General features: G+C 40.2%; 2 protein-coding genes across 5 annotated transcripts; one reads left to right on the top strand and one right to left on the bottom strand.

The window, feature by feature from the left end:
- Positions 1 to 1,277: 1,277 nt before the first annotated feature.
- On the bottom strand, positions 1,278 to 13,384 carry fam234a (family with sequence similarity 234 member A). Of its 2 annotated transcripts, none has more exons than XM_030163154.1 (12): positions 13,073 to 13,384; positions 12,063 to 12,363; positions 11,872 to 11,982; positions 11,055 to 11,237; positions 8,979 to 9,103; positions 8,717 to 8,849; positions 6,383 to 6,515; positions 6,143 to 6,280; positions 5,972 to 6,053; positions 5,732 to 5,884; positions 2,409 to 2,511; positions 1,278 to 2,315 (listed from the first exon to the last, which is right to left on the bottom strand). In XM_030163154.1, exons 2-12 carry the CDS (start codon positions 12,331 to 12,333, stop codon positions 2,107 to 2,109), a joined length of 1,641 nt encoding a protein of 546 aa, XP_030019014.1. In that variant the 5' UTR covers positions 12,334 to 12,363; positions 13,073 to 13,384; the 3' UTR covers positions 1,278 to 2,106. The 2 variants fall into 2 exon arrangements, with proteins under 2 accessions (XP_030019014.1, XP_030019015.1); XM_030163155.1 differs by lacking the exon at positions 13,073 to 13,384 and adding an exon at positions 12,494 to 13,022.
- Positions 13,385 to 13,583: 199 nt separating this feature from the next.
- On the top strand, positions 13,584 to 23,095 carry luc7l (LUC7-like (S. cerevisiae)). Of its 3 annotated transcripts, none has more exons than XM_030163157.1 (11): positions 13,584 to 13,726; positions 13,808 to 13,893; positions 15,997 to 16,091; positions 18,104 to 18,202; positions 18,309 to 18,419; positions 19,245 to 19,388; positions 19,509 to 19,685; positions 19,807 to 19,895; positions 19,992 to 20,021; positions 20,457 to 20,612; positions 21,869 to 23,095. In XM_030163157.1, exons 2-11 carry the CDS (start codon positions 13,833 to 13,835, stop codon positions 21,993 to 21,995), a joined length of 1,089 nt encoding a protein of 362 aa, XP_030019017.1. In that variant the 5' UTR covers positions 13,584 to 13,726; positions 13,808 to 13,832; the 3' UTR covers positions 21,996 to 23,095. The 3 variants fall into 3 exon arrangements, with proteins under 3 accessions (XP_030019017.1, XP_030019016.1, XP_030019019.1); XM_030163159.1 differs by adding an exon at positions 14,909 to 14,979 and having other exon boundaries at positions 13,667 to 13,893; positions 15,270 to 16,091; XM_030163156.1 differs by having other exon boundaries at positions 13,666 to 13,893.
- The last annotated feature ends 272 nt before the right edge of the window (positions 23,096 to 23,367 follow it).

The raw sequence follows: 23,367 nt of genomic DNA, 5'->3' as shown, positions 1-23,367 counted from the left end.
CAAACTAGGAAATTAATGTTTAACACAGTGTAAATATTATGTCATATTTTAAGTGCCAAATCAAAATCACTGAAACCAACAACTAATAACCAATAATAAAATGAATCCTTACTTTTCAATAGAACATTAGTCTTCTTGGGTTTTGCATTTTCCTCATTATTATATCATTTTTACTGGAATTTGTTAAAACATCTTAAGTCATTTTATATGACTAAAATAATAATTTTGTGAATTTCAAAAATGCTTGCCTGATAAAAATGCTTGCATGGACTTGCCCCTCCTCTTTTGACAGATTTAATCCCAGTCTGTCGGCGGGATGGCCACCAGGGCCACAGCTCGAGGAGACTGTGACGTGCCACACAGGCACACTACTTTTAGACAGACTATGCTTTCAGTCACTGGGCCTAAATATTGTACAGTTTACCACAAACATAAGAGACTCACAGTCATATGCCTTCTTCAAATCACAACATTAGATGAAGGAAAACCAAGCCTGTGATCATCAGTAGATTGTCCTCACAGTGTTGTTTGGTGTGTTTTTATGATGTTTAGTCTTTTGTCAATTGTCTTTCTTGTCACCTGCCTAGGGACTACACATGGAAATTAGTCCCTGATTAGTCCCAAATAAATAAATAAATAAATGTATTTAGATCAACTAATTATTTATTAAAATTACTGTTAGTGTATTTAAGTTGGTTTTAAAGTTTCAGTTTTTACAAAAAATGCTTCATCAAAGCTGAAAAGTGACAATTAAAGAAGCAGTAAAATTACTCCAAAAACATAATATATAATAGTAAAATACTGACAGGTATCAGTCAGTAATTTGTTTTGTTTTAATAAGACATCAAGGTGATTTAGTAAATTACAAAATTCCTAAACTGTTTGCTTTTAAGTCTATACAGGCAAAGTTAAGGGAAAGCAAGTTTCCCTATATAATCATATATATAATCATTATATTTTTACCTCCGCCAGGATGTATTGTGATCGCTTTGCTTTGTGTGCGTGCATGCGTGTTTGTTTGTTAGCAAGATAACTCAAAAAGTTATGGACGGATTTTCATGAAATTTTCAGGAAATGTTAATACTGGCACAAGGAAGAAATGAATGGGGAGGCAGATCTGTCTTGGCGGAGGTCTGCGCTCTCTGAGTGCTTTTCTTGTTGCCTTTGTGCATGTAAATGTTATTAATGCTTTCACATGAATTGGTTTCTGAAAACATCAGAGCATCAGAATGGATTCACTTCAACAAAAAGAAAACACTGAGATAAACAACAGCCAGTTATTTTAAAACCATTTAATGTGGCCCAAATCCAAACATATCACAACGGAAAGGAAAAACCAGCTCCAAAAAAGGCCTGTCCCACAGGTTCAATATATACACAGCTAAAACCGCTTTTATGAAATGGGAACTCACAACAAAACTCTAATATTAAGTCTCAGCACTGCCTGCCAAGAGGGAGTCTGAATGTTTAGTCAGTTTTGTGAGCATCAAAGAGAATCACCACAGTTACAGCATCTTGGATTAAGAAAGTAACAAAAACACACATCTTGATTGCCACTGGCAGTATGAGTGACTACAGGTCCACCAGGTGTCTGTCATATTTCTAGTTCCAGTGAGCAGGAGTCTGAATGATTATCTCAAAGAACAAGCCCTATGATCAGTAAAGGCCACTAGAACCTGAAACACACAGGGAACCCCTTCTGTCACAGCATGCATCATTCTACATAGATCCAAATAAACATCCCGACTCTGCGATTCAGAAACAGAGCATTGCATTGAAAGTGCTACAAATACTACAGCGAGGCAGGTTGTCTTGATTTGTCAGCAGGAGAAGAACAATCTGAGTGATTGTCAATGAACAGTAGGTCTTTGGACAAAGTCATGCTAGTGTGTCTGCAGTCAAGGCTATTAACACATAATGCCCAGATCATCTGATGAAGAACCCTGTCCAACCAAGTTGATCTGTTAAAACTTTAAACACAACAATAATGTCTTTGGGTTGTCAGCAGGTGGAAAGTAATTGCTAATGTAACGTCAAGATATGCCACAGTGCGCTGATCTATTCTGTACCCAAAAGGTTAGAATGCTGAGGATACAGTTGGGTGTTTCAGTCATCACTGAAACGCAGTCTGTTGAAGGCCTCTTTGATGTTCTCATTGGTCTCTATATCTCCACCAGTACCAATGCGGAGAACTTTGCTGTCAGGAACATCCTGCTTCAGCTTCCTCTTGCTGAGAACCACAGGGCTGTCAGCTCCCATCTCAGGACCGAACAGAGTTATATAGGCAGCGTGACGTCCATGCTCCAACAGTGTGGCTACGATAAAAACATAAACACAATGGCATAAGTGTCGGGTAACTTAAGATTTTGTTATATTCACTTGAAAACAGAGAGTGAAATGAGCAGCACCTCTGAATGATACGATGTGGTCCATGACGTGGGTGGACTCCAGCAGAACTTTGGAATGCAGAGGATGGAGCATGTAGGAGCGACGGTCACTGGTCAGTGGCACCTGAAAGGAAATGTTCACATCAGTATTTGTGGTACATGTCTGGTGATGAATAAATACACTTCACATATACAGTACAGGCCAAAAGTTTGGACACACCTTCTCATTCTTCGCATTTTCTTTATTTTCATGCCTATTTACATTGTAGATTCTCACTGAAGGCATCAAAACTATGAATGAACACATGTGGAATTATGTACTTAACAAAAAAGTGTGAAATAACTGAAAACATCTCTTATATTCTAGTTTCTTCAAAGTAGCCACCCTTAGCTCTGATGACTGCCTTGCACACCCTTGGCATTCTCTTGATGAGCTTCCAGAGGTAGTCACCTGAAATGGTTTTCACTTCATAGCTGTGCCTTGTCAGGGTTACTTAGTGGAATTTCTTGCCTTATTGATGGGGTTGGGACCATCAGTTGTGTTGTGCAGAAGTCAGGTTGATGCACAGCTGACAGCCCTATTGGACAACTGTTAGAATACATATTATGGTGAGAACCAATCAGCTAAGTAAAGACAAACGAGTGGCCATCATTACTTTAAGAAATGAAGGTCAGTCAGTCTAGAAAATTTCAAAAACTTTGAATGTGTCCCCAAGTGCAGTCGCAAAAACCATCAAGAGCTCCAACGAAACTGGCTCACATGAGGACCGCCCCAGGAAAGGAAGACCAAGAGTCACCTCTGATGCTGAAGATAAGTTCATCTGAGTCACCAGCCTCAGAAATCGCAAGTTAACAGCAGCTCAGATTAGAGACCAGATGAATACCACACAGAGCTCTAGCAGCAGACACATCTTTACAACAACTGTTAAGAGGAGGCTGCGTGAATCAGGCCTTCATGGTCAAATAGCTGCTAGGAAACCACTGCTCAGGAGAGGCAACAAACAGAAGAGATTTATTTGGGCCAAGAAACCCAAGGAATGGACATTAGACCAGTGGAAATCTGTGCTTTGGTCTGATGAGTCCAAATTTGAGATCTTTGGATCCAACCGCCGTGTCTTTGTGCGACGCAGAAAAGGTGAACGGATGGATGCTACATGCCTGGTTCCCACCGTGAAGCATGGAGGGGGAGGTGTGATGGTGTGGGGGTGCTTTGCTGGTGACGCTGTTGGGGATTTATTCAAGACTGAAGGCAACCTGAATCAGCATGGCTACCACAGCATCCTGAAGTCACATGCCATTCCATCCGGTTTGCGTTTAGTTGGACCATCATTTATGTTTCAACAGGACAATGACCCCAAACACACCTCCAGGCTGTGTGAGGGATATTTGACCAAGAAGGAGAGTGATGGAGTGCTGCGCCAGATGACCTGGCCTCCACAGTCACCGGACCTGAACCCAATCGAGATGGTTTAGGGTGAGCTGGACCGCAGAGTGAAGGCAAAAGGGCCAACAAGTGCTAAGCATCTCTGGGAACTTCTTCAAGACTGTTAGGAAACCATTCCAGGTGACTACCTCTTGATGCTCATCAAGAGAATGGCAAGAGTGTGCAAAGCAGTCATCAGAGCTAAGGGTGGCTACTTTGAAGAAACTAGAATATAAGAGATGTTTTCAGTTATTTCACACTTTTTTGTTAAGTACATAATTCCACATGTGTTCATTCATAGTTTTGATGCCTTCTGTGAGAATCTACAATGTAAATAGTCATGAAAATAAAGAAAATGCAAAGAATGAGAAGGTGTGTCCAAACTTTTGGCCTGTACTGTATGTATGTATGTATGTATGCGTTTCTGGAGGTTTCAACCATTTCAGAATTTTCCAAGACCTTTTTAAGATCATGCATGATGCCTCCAGTTAAGACATATACCGATCAGCCATAGCATTCAGATGACTGACAGCAGAAGTGGTAATAACAGTGATAATTTCATTCCAATGGTACTTTTCAGAGTTCACATTAACCCATAAAGATTCAAACAGCCGCTGGTGACAGAAACCATCTACTGATCTAAACTGTTTAATACCCGTTGATCCACTAATACTATCAATCCATATAAATAATTGGTGTAAAATACAGTTTTTCATGGTCTTCAGATATGACCCATTTGGATGTTCAGAGGCTCTGTAGTGAACATGGAAACACCGTCATCTTCTACAACATTGATTCACCCATGGAGTTGGATCAATGACAGTGAATGGAGACACTTATATTTACATTCAGTTAGCAATATCTTTGCTAAAAAAGTTACTTTTTCTTCATTCTTCTCTGTTTTGATATAATCAGCTTTGAATTTACACTGAGTTTTCATGAGTATCTACATGATTTGTGAATTAAATATAGGAAAATACATGATTTATGACAAAAAATGCAAAACACAGAGGATAATATTATTTAAAAAAAATTGGTGATACATCAGTTAAGAAAGGTAGAAATAGAGAAAAACTAATTTGGGTACTACTACAAAAATAGCACTGAGTCTTTATGGGATAAAAGGTTCAGTGGAAACTTGAAAAACTTAGGTCTTTACTAAGTGGCTCCACTAAGAGAGTTTTTGATACAAGGCCCCCCCTCCCTTCTTGGAATTTGTTAACTCCCCTGACATCTCTGGATGTGGAGGACTAAGATCCTGCCCCTTTAATTTCACAGTTTTTTTTTTTTAATTATTATTTAATGTAGGTATGTGTGTTAGTGTGTATGTGTAAGCATGTGTTGTTTGTCCTAGTCCGGTTCTGACCTGAAGTGGGTGCGTTTATGGGCGAGTGGGTGGGAATGGATTTAGAGTACTTGTTGACACTGTTATTCACACTGTTTTATAGCAGTGTCTGTTATTGTTTTTTTTATTTTTTTTGGAAAACCTGAATAAAAAGAGATGGGGAAAAAAGTTCAGTGTGTGAATACTAGCGGTGAAGTTGCAGACTGCAGCTACATGAATATCAAGTCAGTCTTTTGTCCATTGTGAGCTTTTGAGTTAAGGGGATATTAACTCTAAATAGGTGACAGTAATGTTGGATGACACCTTTATAGGTTACACTGGTGGCATTGTACCTGTGGTGCCATTGTACGATAGCATGAGAGGCTACAACGCCCTCCTGTGGCATTGTACCCGTACGCCCTCCCATGCTGCAACATCGATCGGACGCCACGCCAGACGGACACAGAACGTGCATTATAGTGGGATATTGGTGTCATTTTGTAGTTTTGTAGCAGTGCCATCAATATGATATTTGAGACTAAAGCTGAATAACTGGATTATTAGATTTTAAGAGTAATGAAATGTTGGCATACTTACAGATGAATTGGCCTCTGAGGGTAAAACACCCCAGAGCATGAAGACAGAGAAGGAGTTGGTAGTGAGTATAGAGGCGGGTCGGGGTGAGTTCGGAGTCGCCAGCAGGTCGACATACCACAACACTCCACCAGATTCTCCATCCAGAACCATCACCTGCATCCAGCGCAGACAGAGGTGAGTACAGAATACTACTCCATCACTGTATAAGAGTTCCTCTGCAGCAGTTTGAGGCCACCTTACCTTCTTTGTGTTGTTACCAATATCCTCCTCAACCACAACATCAAGTTCTTTGTCTTTGTTAAAGTGACCAAATGAGGGTTCACTGAAAGAAGAAAAGAGGAAAACACAGATTTCATTTATAGGAAGAGTTTTTAGGCCCATTCCATGTGACATTTGGGAGCGACAGTTTACCTCAGGACTGAGCTGGTGTTATATTTCCATAGTAGCTGTAAAGTTTGTCCGTCGACTAAAGCCACCTCCTTCCCCGTCACAAGCAGCAGGTTGAAGGGATCTGTGTCTGTTCTCAACATTCGCATCAGTGAGTCAGACCTAGAAAGTAGAAGCAGCTATTAACACTTTGTGATGATGAGCTGTTTGGTGAAATCTGTGTTAAAGACTGGGTTGATGAATCAGATGTGTGTGTCTTCTTACTCGTAGATGGGTACAAAGCCAGATGTGGTGCTGGCCATCTTCTCCCACTGCTTATCCATCTTCAGGCCCTTCTCCATCCCTTCTTTAGCTTGGGCAGCAATCCTCCACAGTGCCAGCCCAAACACACCAGTATCTGTGAACAACAGAGGTGTAACGGGACAGAAAAATTTTGGTTTGGTACATTTTTTGTGACAGGGGTCTTTAGTTCGATACATTTTCGGTACAGTGAAGGAGACCAAAAACCAAAAGTGAAAATGAACACGCTTTGATCATCCGACCTGGGTTCTGCGCCTCTGTTATACTCTTTGTTGTCATGTTTACCACCCCTTACCGCTGTGCCAGCCTCAAAATAAAGTGTCGTTTTTTTTTTTTTTGGGGGGGGGACCACAACGGTTTGGTACAAATGAGTGTGCACTGTTACACCCCCAGTGAACAACAATAATAATATTCATTACAATACAAATCAATATAATTTCATTTTGCAATAAATATCATCACATCCCAATATATACTTTTTGCATATAGGGTTTATTTTGTTTACATTTTTGACTAACACATTGTTTTGCTGTTCTGTTTATTTTACTCATTCACACTTTGATGCTGAATATAGTTTTTTATCCTTATTGTTTCTCCTGACAATGAAAAATAGTTTAAAAATACATGTCTTTTTACATTGTTTTCATCTTGTTAAATGAGAACTCAGATTGGATTCATTTTCATTGGTTTGATTGAATTTTGCAAAAGTCACTATATCATCACTGATGTGTTTTCTAAAGTGTTGTTGTGTCCTCTAAATCTTCTCGTCTTATTTTGTCTTTTGAAATGTGGTTACATCATTAAGAAGAATTCAAAACTTTCACTCAGAAACAAAACCAATGCCATTTATAAAGGAAATCAGTTGATTTTTTTTAAATGGCATTTTTCAGAATAATTACTGATAGACTTTTGTGAAATTTTTCCTTAAGATAACATTTTTCTCAATTATTATCCAGACTACTTTGCAAGTTTTGGACATAATCTTGCTCTATATTAGTTTTATTTTCCTCTTCAAATATTAAGTTTAATAACTTTTTATTAAGGCCAACAGAACACTCTGCAGCTATCTTATTGATTTTGACTCAAGTGTCTGTATGTGCTTCAATGTAAATTAGTCCAAATTAAAGCTTCAATATTCATTCATTCATTTTCTGAACCTGCTTTATCCTCACAAGGGTCACGGGGGTCGCTTGGAGCCTATCCCAGCTACACAGGGGCGAAGGTGGGGTACACCCTGGACAAGTTGCCAGTTCATCACAGGGCTGAACATATAGAGACAAACAATCACCCTCACATTCACACCTATGGGCAATTTAGATTAACCAATTAACCTATTAGTGCATGTCTTTGGACGGTGGGAGGAAGCCGGAGTACCCGGAGAGAACCCACGCAGACACGGGAAGAACATGCAAACTCCACACAGAAAGGTCCCACCCCCCGTCGACTGGTGTTGGAATCAAACCCAGGACCTTCTTGCTGTGAGGCACGAGTGCTAACCACTGCACCACCGTGTCACCCTACAGCTTCAATAACTGAGTTTATTTGAGATTTATCAGAAATTGTTTTCACACTGAAATGTCCCCAAGAGGGCAACTGATTGAAACCTTGATACTGATGTCTTCCCCTTTATTTTATGTTCAGTGTGTTTTCTCTGATGTACTTTCACCTTAGTCTTCTGTTGTGAAGGGTAGTTTTCTCATAACTTAATCTGGGCATAACCTCCAGATTAGATAGAGATCTATGAGTGTCTTGTCTTTTTCCTTCTTCCCCCTCTCTCCTCATCTACTAATTTCACTGATTCACAGATTTCTTTTTCTTCCTCATCTTCCTTCCTTCTTCTTTCTCACCTGTGTTAACAGGTTATGACAGATTAGACCTGACTTTGTAAATTTGTCTTATTTAAGTCATTGAAGTCAATACCAACATTCTAATGGAAAAATAAAACACTATGAATCAAACTTGGAACTTCACATTATTTCATATAATCCTGGACGTACATTATTACTATATCTGTGTAAAAACATTTAGAAAAGCTTAAGTAAATTAAGCTTTCTACAGAAATCCACCTACGAACATCTATCCTTTAGACCTGGGAGAACTACAGTTAGTTTTTATGCCCTCACTTTGATTTAATGTGCATCTTTAATGGCTCCGGTGCCACGTCTAAACCCTGTAGTTTGTAAAATTCTGAATATTTTACGATAGTTCAGTCTTGACACACACGCACGCACGCACACACACACACACACACACACCACAACCCTGTTGTGATTGTCACACTTGAGTTCAGATACAAACCTTTTTGAAGAAGAACATAATAAGATCCTTCTTTAGACAGATGGAGAACATGGTTGACTGTTTCTGTTGAGTTAAGAGGCACAACAGAACCGATCTGAGCACCCGTCTTCCCCGACAGGAAAAACATCACAGTCTGCAGAAAACAGGAAGGAGGCAACAATTAATGGATTTTATGAGGACTTCACTACCAAGTGTTTTTCGTTGCACTGAGTCAGACTGTAAGAAAAATGTATGACACATAAGTGACATCATTAAAGTTTACCTGCGGGTTGCTTTGTGCTACCAGGGCCATATCGCTGACCTGGTCTCCATCCAGATCTGGGACACTCAGAACCGGCACAGAGCTCTGCAGACCAGGAGGCTGAGGCTGCTGCCACCTAATGTCACCTGAAAACATATTAAAAACAAATATTAAAAACATGGCAAAATATGTTTGTTAGAGTTTAATTCTGCATTAACTCTTTCAGTGCCACGGGCCGATTAAATCGGCTTTGGAGAACACGCCATATTTGTGTACAAACAAACCATCCACCCCCATTTCCTTCTTACATTTCGATGACGTTCTTTCTGTGTCCCCCTTTTGAGACCAATCAGACGGGAATTTGAGGTCACGCGACCGAATAATATTTTTATATCTTTTTAATGTTTCTTATTCTCCGGTGTTTCATCAGAGGGAGCCCTCCATGCCGGGGGGCGGCTGTGGACTCCGGGGGCTGTGGCACCTTCTCTCACTGGGGTCCGCTCCTTTCTGGTGGGTGGGGGTCCCAGTTGGCCCTCTCCCACTAGTTGGGATGCGGGTCTGTGTTGCTGGTGTCTGGTCGCCGGGGTCGGCGGCTGCCTCCTGGTGCGGATGGCTCCCTGAGACAGCGCCTCCTAAACTGATGTTTTACTTTGACTTGTACATTTTTGTTCTGGTCTACCCGTGCTCAGTCAGTCTTCTTAAGTATGTGTGAGCTTGTGGGTTTGCATGTATATATGTGTGTGTGTGTGTGTGTGTGTGTGTGTGTGTGTGTGTGTGTGTGTGTGTGTGTGTGTGTGCGCGCGGGTGAGTGGGTGGGTGTGGGTGGGGGGCGGTAATGATTTTTAAACTGATATGTAAAGCACTTTGTGCTACAGTTTTTAATGTATGAAAAGTGCTATATAAATAAAGATTATTATTATTATTATTATTATTATTATTATTATAATAAATTATGCAAATTACGATCAATAATGAATCGGCTGCGTCCGGTGCGTTTTGAATCTAATCAGCAATCGGTCGGATGTTACCGAGCGGTTTCCTGCAGGATTCTTCAAATATTATATAAACGACGAGGAATACTGAAAAACGGCCAAATTCTGTGGCACTTTTAAGGCTTATTAGCCCCTTAACTGTCTGGCACCGAAAGAGTTAAATACCTCATTACGACTTTGTACGAGAACAAAATTAGATTCAAATTAAGATGGCAAAGGAGAAAGGTAATAAATAAATAAATAAATAAATAAATTCCAAGAGCAAAAACAACTTGTATATCACTTATTAAACCAAAGAGGTAAATTTCTAAGGAATCACCCATCAGATAAGAAACTGAATATTTTCAGAAATTATGAAAGATGAGAAATTCTCTGAGGTTAAAGACAGGTAATATTTAGAGGGAAAAAATGTATGAGAGAAAAAAGTGTAAGAAATAAAACTTAAACTCTTGAATATCATTAGTCTTATAACATAATTGCTTAAGCCATATTTTTTTTCAGGTCATAGCCAATGACACAAAATGAAGCAGCAGTGCCAGGAGAGTAAAGTTAAACAGATTTCACAATTTGGCCAAAAATATGAGAAAATTACACTATGAGGCTAGCGATATGTTATTTAATTGTTTTTAACATCAGTAGTTTCAGTTTCCTGTTGCAATTTGGTTAAAATTCGGCATGAAAGCTATTTGGTTTGGTAGAAGTAAAATGTGGCTAAAAAATGTTTCTTACAAATATGGACTGAGAGCCCTGAAAAGTAAATGGAATGAGTAATTAAACCTGCTAACAAATCAGGGCAGACATTTCTATGTTTTAGTTTTTAATTTGTATAACATATTTTTTTATTCTTCACCTTATCTTTTACACAAGAAACAAATGTACACCACAAAATATAACTAAGACCTTAATTTACACTATCATTATTATTAGCAAAATAATGAGAGCTGTGTGTATGTGTATACTTTTTATACATTTATGAACCACCTTTCATCACATCTCTTCCTCTAATACTGGTTGGAGAATCACAGGGCATCAGATGAGAATGAGGGTAAAAGCAATACAACACCTAAAGACCAGTGCATTCAACAGAAACATGTGAGTCACTAACCAGTGTATTTGTCGATAGCTGTGAACTGGTTGGAGTGGGACAGCAAGCAGTCCCAGTTTCTGCCTGTGTCTTTCTCCAGTCCACACTGGGCCCACTGGAACTCAGCCTCCAGTGGACGCTCCCACAGTGTCTCTCCATCTGTCCCATCTACAGCCATCAAAAAGAGACATGGCGAAGGCAGACCTGCAACACACAGTGTGTTCTCAAGTTCAGCAACAGAAGGTGTTTTCCAGGATTATATTATATTAACTCAGCATTTTCTGCAGGTTTTAACAAGTTAAATTCGATTGTTAGAATATTTCTTACTCCTATTTCTTGAGTAACAGCCTGTTGAACTTGCACTTATCCATATTCAAAGTAAGATTATCTGAATTTTGTAATATTTATTTATTTATAAAATGCAACTATTTTAACTTAATACTTCTAGAGGCAAGTTTTTTTTTCTTTTTAAATGGGACACCATGTTAGCTCAGGCACTACATTGCAAAATGCTGGATGTGGTCCAATAAATTCTGACCTGATTACACATTTTATTGTGTTTGTGGCTAATGGTTTCATGTGGATCTCACAGTGTATCACATTTTTCTACAATTGTCCACACAATTACTAAAAAGGTACACATTTTCCCCCAAAACACATTTAAAAGCAATAAAAAGTAATGCAGCCTTATAAAAGTAGCATTAATTTCATAATCCATTTTAATACTTGTCAAAACTATTTAACACTTGCAAGGCCTAAAATTCTGATTATTACATTGTGGACTTAAAAGGATTTAGGGACAACAAAAATCCCATAAGACTATATAAAAACTTAATACCTGCATCAACACACGTGTTGTTCTGACTTCCCTTTGTGTCTTTGATAACAAACAGCATGTCCTTCACTTTGTCTTTGTTTGCATCTTCAACAGCAAGGAAATCATATGTGACTGGAACAGAGACAAACAGTGCAGTTAGTGTCCCATTCCCCCATCACTCAAAGCACTGGAAAACAAATACTTTTACACACCTGCTTCAGTGAAAGTCCTGTTCCAGGAAATGAGATACTGTGGTCTGACAGGACAGGGGATGATGAAGGAGAAGGCAAACACTATGGTGAGGCAGAGGAACAAGGAGAAGAAGAAGACTGCTGTTCGCCAGTGGGTCAGTTTAGCAAAACTCAGCTCTTGACACGTCTTCTTTTTCAGCTCAGTTTGTGAAGCTGCAGGTGCTGTTCCTGCCTCCGCCCCATCCTCTCTCTTCAGAGGATCACCTTCTGTGGCATGGTCTGCGGTCTCCATTGTCACCTCAACACATTACCAGCCAACACCCTGTCAGACAAGTAAAAGAGCTTATGGTGACACTCATACAAATGCTGGTCAAAACAGAAATATTTCTCCCACCAGTAAACAGACTGGTTGCAAAGTCAAACTGCAGTAGAGACTATGAACCTACACCTACCGAAGCAGCCTGATGAAAAAACAAACTGGTATCCACTGATATATAGTACATTAAAAATACTGAAGGCAGCAGTGTCTGTGTCCAGCTATTTCTGCTGCATCAACCTTTGTGGTTTCAGCCCATTCAGACGTGCCAACAATGACTCCAGAGATTTCTCAGCACAGAAACAACAAACTCATCACGAACAATGATCAACACTTCACCTAACACACCATGCCATCTGTTGTGAAGCAGATTGCTCAACAGGGAGACAGGCAAAATACTGTCCCACATAATTATGGTTAGCTTACATGTATCCAACAACTACAAATGTACAGCTATAATTACTTAACAACTTATGAAAAAGGCAGAAATCAACAGCCAGGAAGTCACTGAACAATTCATTCTCCGACTATTTCAATGTCACACAGCCATCTAAGTTTGCTAGGTGTGTTTTCAAAAGTTTACGAGCAACGCCTGGTTTTCTATTGGTTTTCTACTCAACTTTGCGAGTAACAGCGAGCTCCAACAAATATAGTTATTCGACGACTATCTGCCACGAAAAGTCAGCATGTGGGGTATAATGTTAAATGTATTTACAGTGGCTGGTGGAAAGTTCTCTCTTCCTTTATCCCCGTCTTTGGATGGTCACTGTTGTGCGTAGGCCTGCGATCCAGGAAAGCTGCCTGTCATCCGTCAGCTGCGGAAACAAATCACAGGCAAACCCACGACACAAGGGCATAAACTCCCCAGCTAAAGTCACAGGAAGAGGTTTAGCTTTGCTCGGGTTTACAGCACTAAAATCATCAAGGGAGAAGAATGTAAAGTCTACATTACGGTGACCTGTAGCAAACTGGGCTATTTTGAAAATGGGCCACGAGAAGCCGCTGCCTGAAATTCCGCACGCGGGGCTAAAATGTCCATAGTACGCCAGTCACTCTGAGCTTCATCTGATTGGCTCATTCTCCTGCTGTCGAACGTTAGGATTGGTCGATTGTAGACTGTTATTTCGATACCTAAACAGAACTTTTACTCCTATTCTCATTTTACAAATTATTTTAAAATTATCGTTTATTTACTTATATTTGTATTTGATTTTGTATCTAGTCCAGCTGTATTGCTACTGTTTATTAATTTTAATGTATAGACCAGTGAGTTGAAATTTTAAAAAGGAACTTGAAGAGGGCCTGTCGTCATTTCCCCGATATAAAACGGAAACAGACGAGTCCACGAAATCGAGAAAAGCTACAAGAGGTGATGCTTGGGAGAATAAATAATCAAGTAACATAAAAACAATATTAAGGGACTGATTTCAGTTGCTTGATTTTTACATAGAGCTTTCGACGGACGATCTACGACAATGTCTGCCCAAGCTCAAATGAGAGCTTTGCTCGACCAGTTAATGGGAACAGCGAGGGATGGTGAGTTTGCCGTAGCACGCTAGCTGAGCTAGCTAGCTAGCCAAGATGGAGCCACTGCTGAGGCTGGCTTGTGTTGGCGTGTGATGGACAGACCTGCATGAATGGATATACTGCAGAGGGCTCCATAATTTAGCTTCAGATATACTTTTTCGGATTAACATTATGATTTAATGTTTGTATCTATTATGGTTGGTTTTATATTAACGGTTTAACGCACTTTTAGGTACACTTCCCGCTTAAAGCGCAATTGCTATAGCCAGTATGTAGCTACTACTACTAGCTAGCAGCTAAGGCCTGTGTTTATTGTGAAGTTACGGACCGCTGCTAGCTGGTATGAGTCAATGCAGTGTTACTGCAGATATAAAACATATACCGCAAGCATCATTACGTTTAAGTGTGCAAACATTCGCTGCTCATCCAATTTAGCAGGTTGAAATTGAAAAGCGGGCAAGATATTTAGTAGATTATTAAGGTAAAGTTAAGTCACTTTAGCCTACGGCTATATACGTCGACGTTCATCTGATACACGGACTGATTGTTGGTATTAACAAGCACCTGCAGAGAACATATTCAGATATATCAATTATATTGTCTGTTGCAGTGTGTTGGTGCCAGTATGGTGTAATTTTGTTTTTGTCGGCAAGGGGTAGAGTCTGATTTAGTCAGCTTGCTGCTTAACACCTTTGCTGCTGAGTGCAGTTATTTTATAGCATTTCTTAGCCATTTGGATACAAACATTAAAATGAAAATCAGCTGTCCAGTAGACTGTCAGGGACTTAAAATGACAGCTTGTTGCCCTGCTATCTTTATAAATCACAGGTTAATCCTGACAGTTGATGATTACGTCTAGAGCCCTGTGGATTTGTAACATCTTAATTATTCAGTCTGTACCATAAGAGTGAATTTGTGTTGTGAGTTTGTGGGTGTATGTGTGATCAAGTTAATATCAAATTCTTCCCTTACATATGTTTCATACAAACTGAACAATTGTGGCCCCTTTATTTTATTCATTAAGGTTCAGTGTATCTTTGCCAGCCTACATCAATCTGCAAAGGAGTTGCAGAAAAGCCTCATGTTCATCGAGCCGTGAGTCACACATAATTTTTAAAGCTGTTATGAATATCCAAACAATTTGTTTGCCTTCCGGAAGTTACTGTAGACTTACTTTTGATCACTCAAGTGAGTAAAGCTTCAATGGCACTATAATTACAATTTGCAGCTAAGACGTCTGGTCGCGTTGAGCCCAAACGAGCAATTCTCAGTTTTCCATTAGACCTCTGTTTTCAGAAGGCAATTTTTGCAGTCAGTCGAAACAAAAACTTTGCACACATCATTTACAATCTGACTTGTGTATGACTCCCAACTTCTTACTACAGGTTTGGGCAAGAAAACTGTTCCCATTTATACTTTTCTACAGCGGGTTTAAAATTCTGCTGCTGAGGTCTTGAAGATGCAGAAGGGTACAGTATGTGGTGCAGATCGCAGTGTGTATAAACCCAATTTTTTTCCTTGGATTTCATTCTGTATTTTGTTGTGAATGTCCTTTCACTGTTTCATTTTTGTAAAGGGCTTGGCTGGAACAAATGTCTTGATTGTTTATATTCCTTACCACAGTCTTAAAAGTCATTCCCATATAATCAGATCTAAATGTATTTTAGTGTATCTTGAAGATTACACAGTGATAGGGATAGTTGTGTTTATATTATGCTGGTTTTATAGCCACTTGTAGTATTATCTCCCTAATGGACCACATTTACAGAGTGGGCACGGAGCCTTTCCTCAAGTTAAACTTGTGGGCTCCTGCATGTAAAGTGTCGGTATGGTAAGAAAACAAATAACAGGAAATACAATAGACAAGAGGAACCCTCCACGTTTCACAATATAACTTAGACTTCTAGGCTGACAAAGTTGCTTTGTATAGGATTTATGATGAGAAACTAAACTCACTTAGGAGGGGAATAATCATCCCTGAGTGCACTTAGTGACATGTCAGCCCCATGAATGTAGTGCAGTTACAGTAACGTATGTAAGCACTGGATACGTCGGCCATGATAACGAGTATGTGAGGGCTTTCTCACTGGTTGTTTTTTTGGACTGTTTCAGGGGATGAGACACGGCAGAGGGTCAAGTTCACTGACGAGCGAGTCTGCAAAAGTCACCTTCTCAACTGCTGTCCACATGACATCCTTTCTGGGACTGTAAGTAGGCTGCCACCAAGGTTTTTGCACCTAAATATAAAACTAATATCATGTTATGAAAAACTTAAAGCAAAGGATTCTCAACTTTTGCAGCTGCTACATCAACCATTTTCTGCTTCATAATGATATCGAAGTGATTTAAGACGGGGACTTGACACTTGCAAAAGGTTTTAAATATTACAAACACATTTACCAAGAAGCTTTTATTCAAGAAAATATGTCATACTGGCCAAGTGTCAATTCTTGTACCAAGTTAATCCAGTCTGTTAATTTGATATACATTTTTTTTTATCATAAATGATTGCATTTATTTTTCGCCCTTCATATCACCCGGATTACTTTACAATGTCACACTGACTTGTTTGCACACAATCTGACAGCACATAATGAATACAGAGGGGACTACACAATCGTAGACTCCCACTGTAGTCAATGAGATGGACTACACCAGGTGTGGAAGTAGTACATTAGGCCTGTGTGTTCACTGTGTATTCTCTATTTAGGTCTGTCCTGAAATGTAAAAATAGACCAGTCCTCTATTTATACTTTTTACACGAGATGTACTTGGCCATTTGATGTCCATAAAGTGTTCATATTATTTAGTAAAACTATCACAAGACAGGCAGTAGTTTTCTTATTGGTAATTTGGTTTGACTCTTTAGCTCAGTTACTGTTTCCTGTCATCTGCGTCATGAGCTGATAAAAGATTGAAACTACAGGCCAAATAACAGGGGAATACCATAAGTGGAGAGAAGATAAGAAATTTAACTCCCTCTCTCCCGCTCTTGGTTAACATGTGGACATTCGTTTTGCCAGTGCTAGCTTGTGGTTTCTTAGTAACCTGATCCCTTATATACTGTAGTCTGTAGATGTTACCCACACTACACAAACTCCAGGATTAGCAGATACTTCACAGTGCCATCCTAAAGCTGAATATGGAGCATAATCTTAAACAGCTGCCCTGTTTTTTGTCTATCCACACTGTACGTGCACTGTAGGTGGAGCCAGTTAAAAGTTGCATTCCACTGCATATCTATTCAACAAATGCCCTGTGTATTTTGCAGGTTATGTACAGCCCAAGAATCTCACACACATTCACACTTTTGTTATGCAGTCAATGGCAGCAACTTGAAATTTAATGTTTTCTTTGAGGACGTGGACAAGGGGAAGGGGGTTATTTGGTTTGCGGACCCTCTTGAGGCAAAGCTGCCACCTCAGTGTTTGTTCATTTTATCTGATAAATACTATTGTTTTGTAAAAGTAGTCCCTTTATATGAAGTGAGTGTTCCTGCCTTAAAGATTTTCTTATCTCTACTTCTTTTTAGTGAAGTTTGTCAAGCTCTTTGTGGATGAGTGTTAATCTTAGGGTGTATTCACACCTGGAAAGTCCTTTGGTCTCCTTATTTGGTTCGGATCGAATGCAGACTTTTTCTTTTTTTTTTTGCATTTTTTGCGCTTTTTGCTAGTGGACCAGAATTTGTGAACAGAAGTACGCATGTGACGAACTGTGCTGGCATTGGACAGAAAAGTTTGTGTGGGGGGGGGGGGGTGGATCAGAGATGGTGGGTGTTGATGAATCATGGAGGTCCTACATGCAGTAGGACCAAATGTCAATGAGACATTCATTTTCCTCATTGCTTCACGTCTATCCATGGTTCATGGCTGCTGCTATTAGCTCTGCGGCTCAGCTAATTCAAGTTTTGTTGATTACCCACAATGCCATGTGGCTATGGTGGCTCATCAAGCGGAAAAAGTCGCATGGTTTCTTGGTTTGTTTTGGCTCGAGGCCGGTTATATTCACACCAGAAGTGAACTGGCTCAGAGTCCATTTGAAACAACCTCTTCTAGGTGCTCTCGGTCAGCTTGTTTGGTTTGAATCAGAGCTCTCGTGTTTGTATCCACATCTAAAAAAAAAAAGTCTGGACTTTCCAGGGAAACAAACTGGTTTGTTTTAAATGGACCAAATGAAGTAGATCTGAATACACCCTTATTCTCTTGTGTCTTGGTGATAGCGTATGGACCTGGGAGAGTGCACGAAGATTCATGACCTGGCACTTCGGGCAGATTATGAAATTGCCTCCAAGGAAAGAGATCTGTTTTTTGAGCTTGATGTAAGTAAATAAATATAAGCTGCTGATCTTATAAAGTCACCATTTTAAAGACAGAATGTTGTTTTTTATTTTATTCCTTATGTACTTCCTTTGTTCACTCTTTAAGGCGGTCGATCACCTGGAGTCGTTCATCGCTGACTGTGACCGGAGGACAGAACTGGCCAAAAAACGTTTGGCTGAGACTCAAGAAGAGATCAGTGCTGAAGTCGCAGCAAAGGTGAGTGAAAATCATTTCCTGAACGTACAGATTGAGGGGCCGTTTACACGGTGTCGGATTCAGTCGACTCCGGGAAGATTTCATCGCGGATTAGCCTTCTGTTAACATGGAAACGGTGCCTAGAGTGCCTGAATCCGGAAACTTTTGATACCAGGGTCCAGGGTGGAACGTTATCGATACGCTCCGCATTCCAGCTCTGTGTTAACACGAGTCGGAGCGTTCCGGGGTAAAATATGACGTCACCGCATGCGCGCGCAGCCAAGAACCGCCAGTTAACCCACTCCAGGCCAGTTGGTGGCGGTAATGCGCCTCCAAGCTGGTTTGCCAGCCTCTATGACACAATAAAGCTGCAGAAAAAGAAGGAACAACCACAACAACAATGGCCGGTTTCAGAACAACATACGTGCTGCTAACTGTGCTCAGCTCGTCTGTCCAGACAAAGAAGTCCTGCGTCTTTGTACGACCACTCGCCATTGTTCTTTGTAAATAGTGTTGTCCGCCTTTTCTTCTTCTTCTTCTCCTCATTTAAAGGCTGTCTAAACCGGAAATCGTTTGTGCGCAGGCGCGTTTTACCGCCACTGTTTCACTACAGCTCTACATCGCCAGCTACTGGTCTGGCATGGCCACTACAGCGTATTCAGCCGTCCTCGCGGACTCATGTTAACGTAGATCGTTATCATAGCGGCTTCGTCTTAACGTGGAATGATTTTATAACGCAAAGGAGAAATCTTTGCGGAGTGTTGCCGTGTAAACGTAATCTGAGACCCCTCTGTATTATGCAGACAGAGTAATGTGTAAATGTTATTTTCTCTGGCTCTGTCGTAGGCAGAGAAAGTCCATGAGCTGAATGAAGAAATAGGGAAACTTCTGGCCAAAGCTGAGCAGCTTGGAGCTGAAGGGAATGTGGATGAGGCTCAGAAGGTCCTGCAGGAGGTAGAGAAAGTCCGCACCAAGAAGAAGGATGCAGAGGTGAGGAAGGGGTCTAGTTTGGGATCAATAAAGTCTATCTATTGATCGATCAATCGAGGGGTTTCTGAAACCTCTACTTCAGATATTGAACCATCCATATTTTTTCTTTGTCTCCTTTAGGAAGAGTACAGAAACTCCATGCCTGCCTCCAGCTTCCAACAACAGAAGCTGCGAGTGTGTGAAGTGTGTTCTGCTTATCTGGGTCTACATGACAATGACCGTCGCTTGGCTGACCACTTCGGAGGGAAGCTTCATCTGGGCTTCATCCAGATCAGGGAGAAACTGGACCAACTAAAGGTATGTGTTTCCTGTTAAACAGTGTGTATGTATGTGTTATGACAAATCTAAAAACGTGCACAGAAAATGAAAATGGATGTTTCCTTCCTGTAATGTGTTATTACCTGTTTATTTTGATCAGAAAACTGTCGTTGACAAGCAAGAGAAACGGAACCAGGAGCGCTTAAAGAGACGAGAAGAGAGGGAGAAGGAGGAAAGAATGAGGAGAAGGTTAGTGGCATCAGTGACATGACTGTTGAAGAGCAACTATTGAATGCCCTGTTTGTTTCATGTTCCAATAAATGACTGTTTCTGTCCAATTCCCAGGACCAGATCACGAAGCAGAGACCATAGAAGGTAAGTAAGATGTCCCACTTCTGTTAAATGGGATTTACAATTTCTACTACAGGATCGCTGCAGGTCTTTAATGTTTTAAGTACAATGTTGAAAGGTCTTGAAAGATTGGATGAAGTCTGTTGACTTTTAAGTCTGCTGCACATTGCACAAGAAAATACTTAACTGTTGATATAAAGACATTAGGGTCGCATTAGAATTTAGAGAAACTAAGCTGCCATAAAAGCCAGAAACAAACAGCTGCCATTCCCCTGTACTGTTGTTTGTAAACATCAGGAGCATCATCAGCCCCTAACGACATGTGGATGGGTCTTTAATTGTATCTATAATGATCTGAAACCTGCAGGAAGACTGTTCTAGAAAAAAATCACTCAACTGCTCAGATTAAATGAAGTATCTAATAGATGTTTATAATGGAGGTGCCGGTGTTTTTGTCAGATCCCGTTCTCGTGACCGCAGAAGGAGGCGTTCGCGCTCCTCTTCACGAGACAGGCGCCGTTCTCGCTCGCGCTCCAGGGAGAGGAGGAGGCGGCATCGCAGCCGCTCCCGCAGCCGAGGCCACCGTCACAGCCACGAGCAGAGCTCCAAACACAAGTAAATAAATAAAATATCAGTGTTCTCACACCGCCCACACATCACTGAATTCCACTGAAGAAACCATTTGGACAGATTTAAATTGGGTTGCATCTGTTGAGATGATGGTTATTTTATTGAATTGCCTTTGATTGCTTTTTTTGTTTTACATCACCACTGAATGCCCATGGTCTATTCATTTGTGTTTCTGGAATTATTTTTATTGTCACTAATTTCAGTGTCCTCTCAGGTATATCACTTCTTCACTTCAGTGTAGTCAAGAATTAAATAAAGGTTATAGTAATAATTTTCCATGTTTATTTTAGGATGTCTCAAATTTCATTACATCACCCACATTGAACACAGTATGTGGTTTCTGTCGCTAGGAGTCTCTCAGACAGAGCAGTAACAGAAGACATTCTAGGAGATGAGATGTGGTGTGTTTTTTGTCGCGTCACACAACAGCGCATGAGATCCACTGTGAAACAGTGACAGTAAAGGGGACATAAGTATATTTACACCTGACAAATGCAATGAATCATGACTTTGAGCTAAATACAGATTTCTCTGAGCTAGAACATTACTGGACATTTTTTAACGCACAACTTTTTAAATATATGTTTATTAATGTTATAATAACAAGCACTTTTATTTTTTTATCAATTGTGAGAGAACAAGGTTGAAGACAAAAAAGAACTGGTGCATTTATTTACAGAATTTTTTTCCCCAGTGATGCACAGCATAGGAGACAAAGCAGTAAAATAAAACAAGAATCCCTAGTCCTTGTTTCCTGAGTACTATCTACTGCAGTACTATTACCCTTGGTCTGTCTTGAGTTGAAGTGCACACGTCATATTTTCCAGAGTGTGCATATATAATTGATGATCCCTATATAAAGGTCCATGTTCCAGAGGGGTACGGTCTGAAGCTAACGTTTGGTGACAGGTTTTTACTTGCCATCAGGAAAATATTGAGGAGGTACATGTCACCTTTACACTCCAAGGTCTCAAAGTCCCTCCCTGGACACCTTCGAAAAGGGACTCAAGACTTCCCTGTTAAGAAACGCTTTTTTGAGTGAAAAGTGCTTTATAAATTACTATTATTATAAGGTACAGAGAGGAGAATGAGGCATAACCACAGATGACACTTGTAGACATGCACTTGAAATACTGTATTCACATTCAAGCTGAGGCGTTTGTTCTTTTATTCTTCGTTTCCACATGTGTATGGGTATTTGTCACTATTCTGAATGCATTTGCGCGTCGTCTCCTTCACAGGTCGTCCAGGGACCGAGAGCGCTCATCCAGAGACCGGTCACGGGAGCGAGAGCGGGACAGGAGGGACGGCATGAACGGCAGGTCAGACTCCCGGCGGGCAGACGACAGGGACATGGGGGAGCTCTGAAGACCAAACGCCATCCACCCACCCACACCCACGGCCACCTCCTGTCTCTCCATCACCTGTCGGTCCATTTTTAATAACCCAAATGTTACCCATGGTTCTCTCCTTAACCAGTCTGTTCTCCCGCCTGCGTCTATTCTTTGCTTTTACATTTAACTGAAGCCGACCCCAAACTGTGGAGTCACTTCATAAGCATCCAGATTTATCAAAAGGTCGGTCAGGTGGCTTGTTATTGATCGGTAGTGGAGTGTGTTGTAACATCTGTAGTTTGATGGCTGTTTATATCCAGTACACCCCATGTTTTATTCTCTACATTAAACCCTGTAATGATTCTAATAGAAAAGGACTGAAGCATCAAACCTACTTTTGTTTTCTTCTTCGCTGATGGAATTTCGATACAGAATCTGTCCGTACATTAGACTAAAATCCACTGAGTGTCGTGCTACAAAAGCCTGGTCCTTGCATCAGTTTATCTCAGTGAAACATGGTCCTGGTAAAGCTGGAGTACACTTGAATGTCTGTCCACATTTGTCTCCAGTATTTAGCCCATTTTTAATTTCATTTTTTTTAATTAGGAAATGAAACCAACAGGGTTTTAAAGTCACTAGTGTTAGTATTTTCCTCTTGTCAGTCAAATGATCCCATTTTCTTTTGTTTTGGTTTCTCTCAAATGATCAAGTTTTATTTAATGCTGCCGATAATTGAAGAAATATAATGGATAACAAGTCTGGCCAATGTAAGTAAATGTATGTTTTGAAATGTTGGTATTGGGGCATGTCGTCTCTTGTTTGATAATCTCTTTCTATTTTGATTTCTTTTATTTAACGTCATGGATAAAATGGTAACTTCAGAGTTACGGTCGGCATATACATCCGTAGCCTCAGAAATGATATCCAGTGTGAAAAGTCTACATGTCCTCATCAGTCAGGTCATATAAATGAAAATTTTAGTCTGAACCCTACACTTTGTGGTTTCAGAGTAGAGTTATAATTAAGCAAACAGACTGAAATGGATGCATTGCTTTACCTAATGTGTGATGTCATGGTTATGTTCTGCTGGAATTTTTTCTTTAAAAGTCTTGATTAAAAATCCCTACATTTTAAGTAGTGATGTGTTCTGGTCTTTCTTGTAAGGTGTAATAGTTAAAATTATAGTTTAATCATAGATAGATATTTATCCCACTCTGGGCAATTCTATTATCAAGCATGATAAACAAATGTCTTAAATATCACGTCCAGATTTTACCACTATGTGGCAGCAAAGTAAAACGAGCACAGTAAAACCCCCCACAGTCTGAAAATCAGGCAAAGATATGGTTAGAACTTGGAATGAAGTGAAGAGTTGATTTTCATGGACTTCACATGAATTCAAGTTA

The sequence above is a fragment of the Sphaeramia orbicularis genome, chromosome 19 (genome assembly GCF_902148855.1).
Source record: "Sphaeramia orbicularis chromosome 19, fSphaOr1.1, whole genome shotgun sequence".
NCBI lineage: Eukaryota > Metazoa > Chordata > Actinopteri > Kurtiformes > Apogonidae > Sphaeramia > Sphaeramia orbicularis.
The sequence above is the reverse complement of the archived record's forward strand: the minus strand, read 5'-3'. Positions and strand labels throughout refer to the sequence as shown.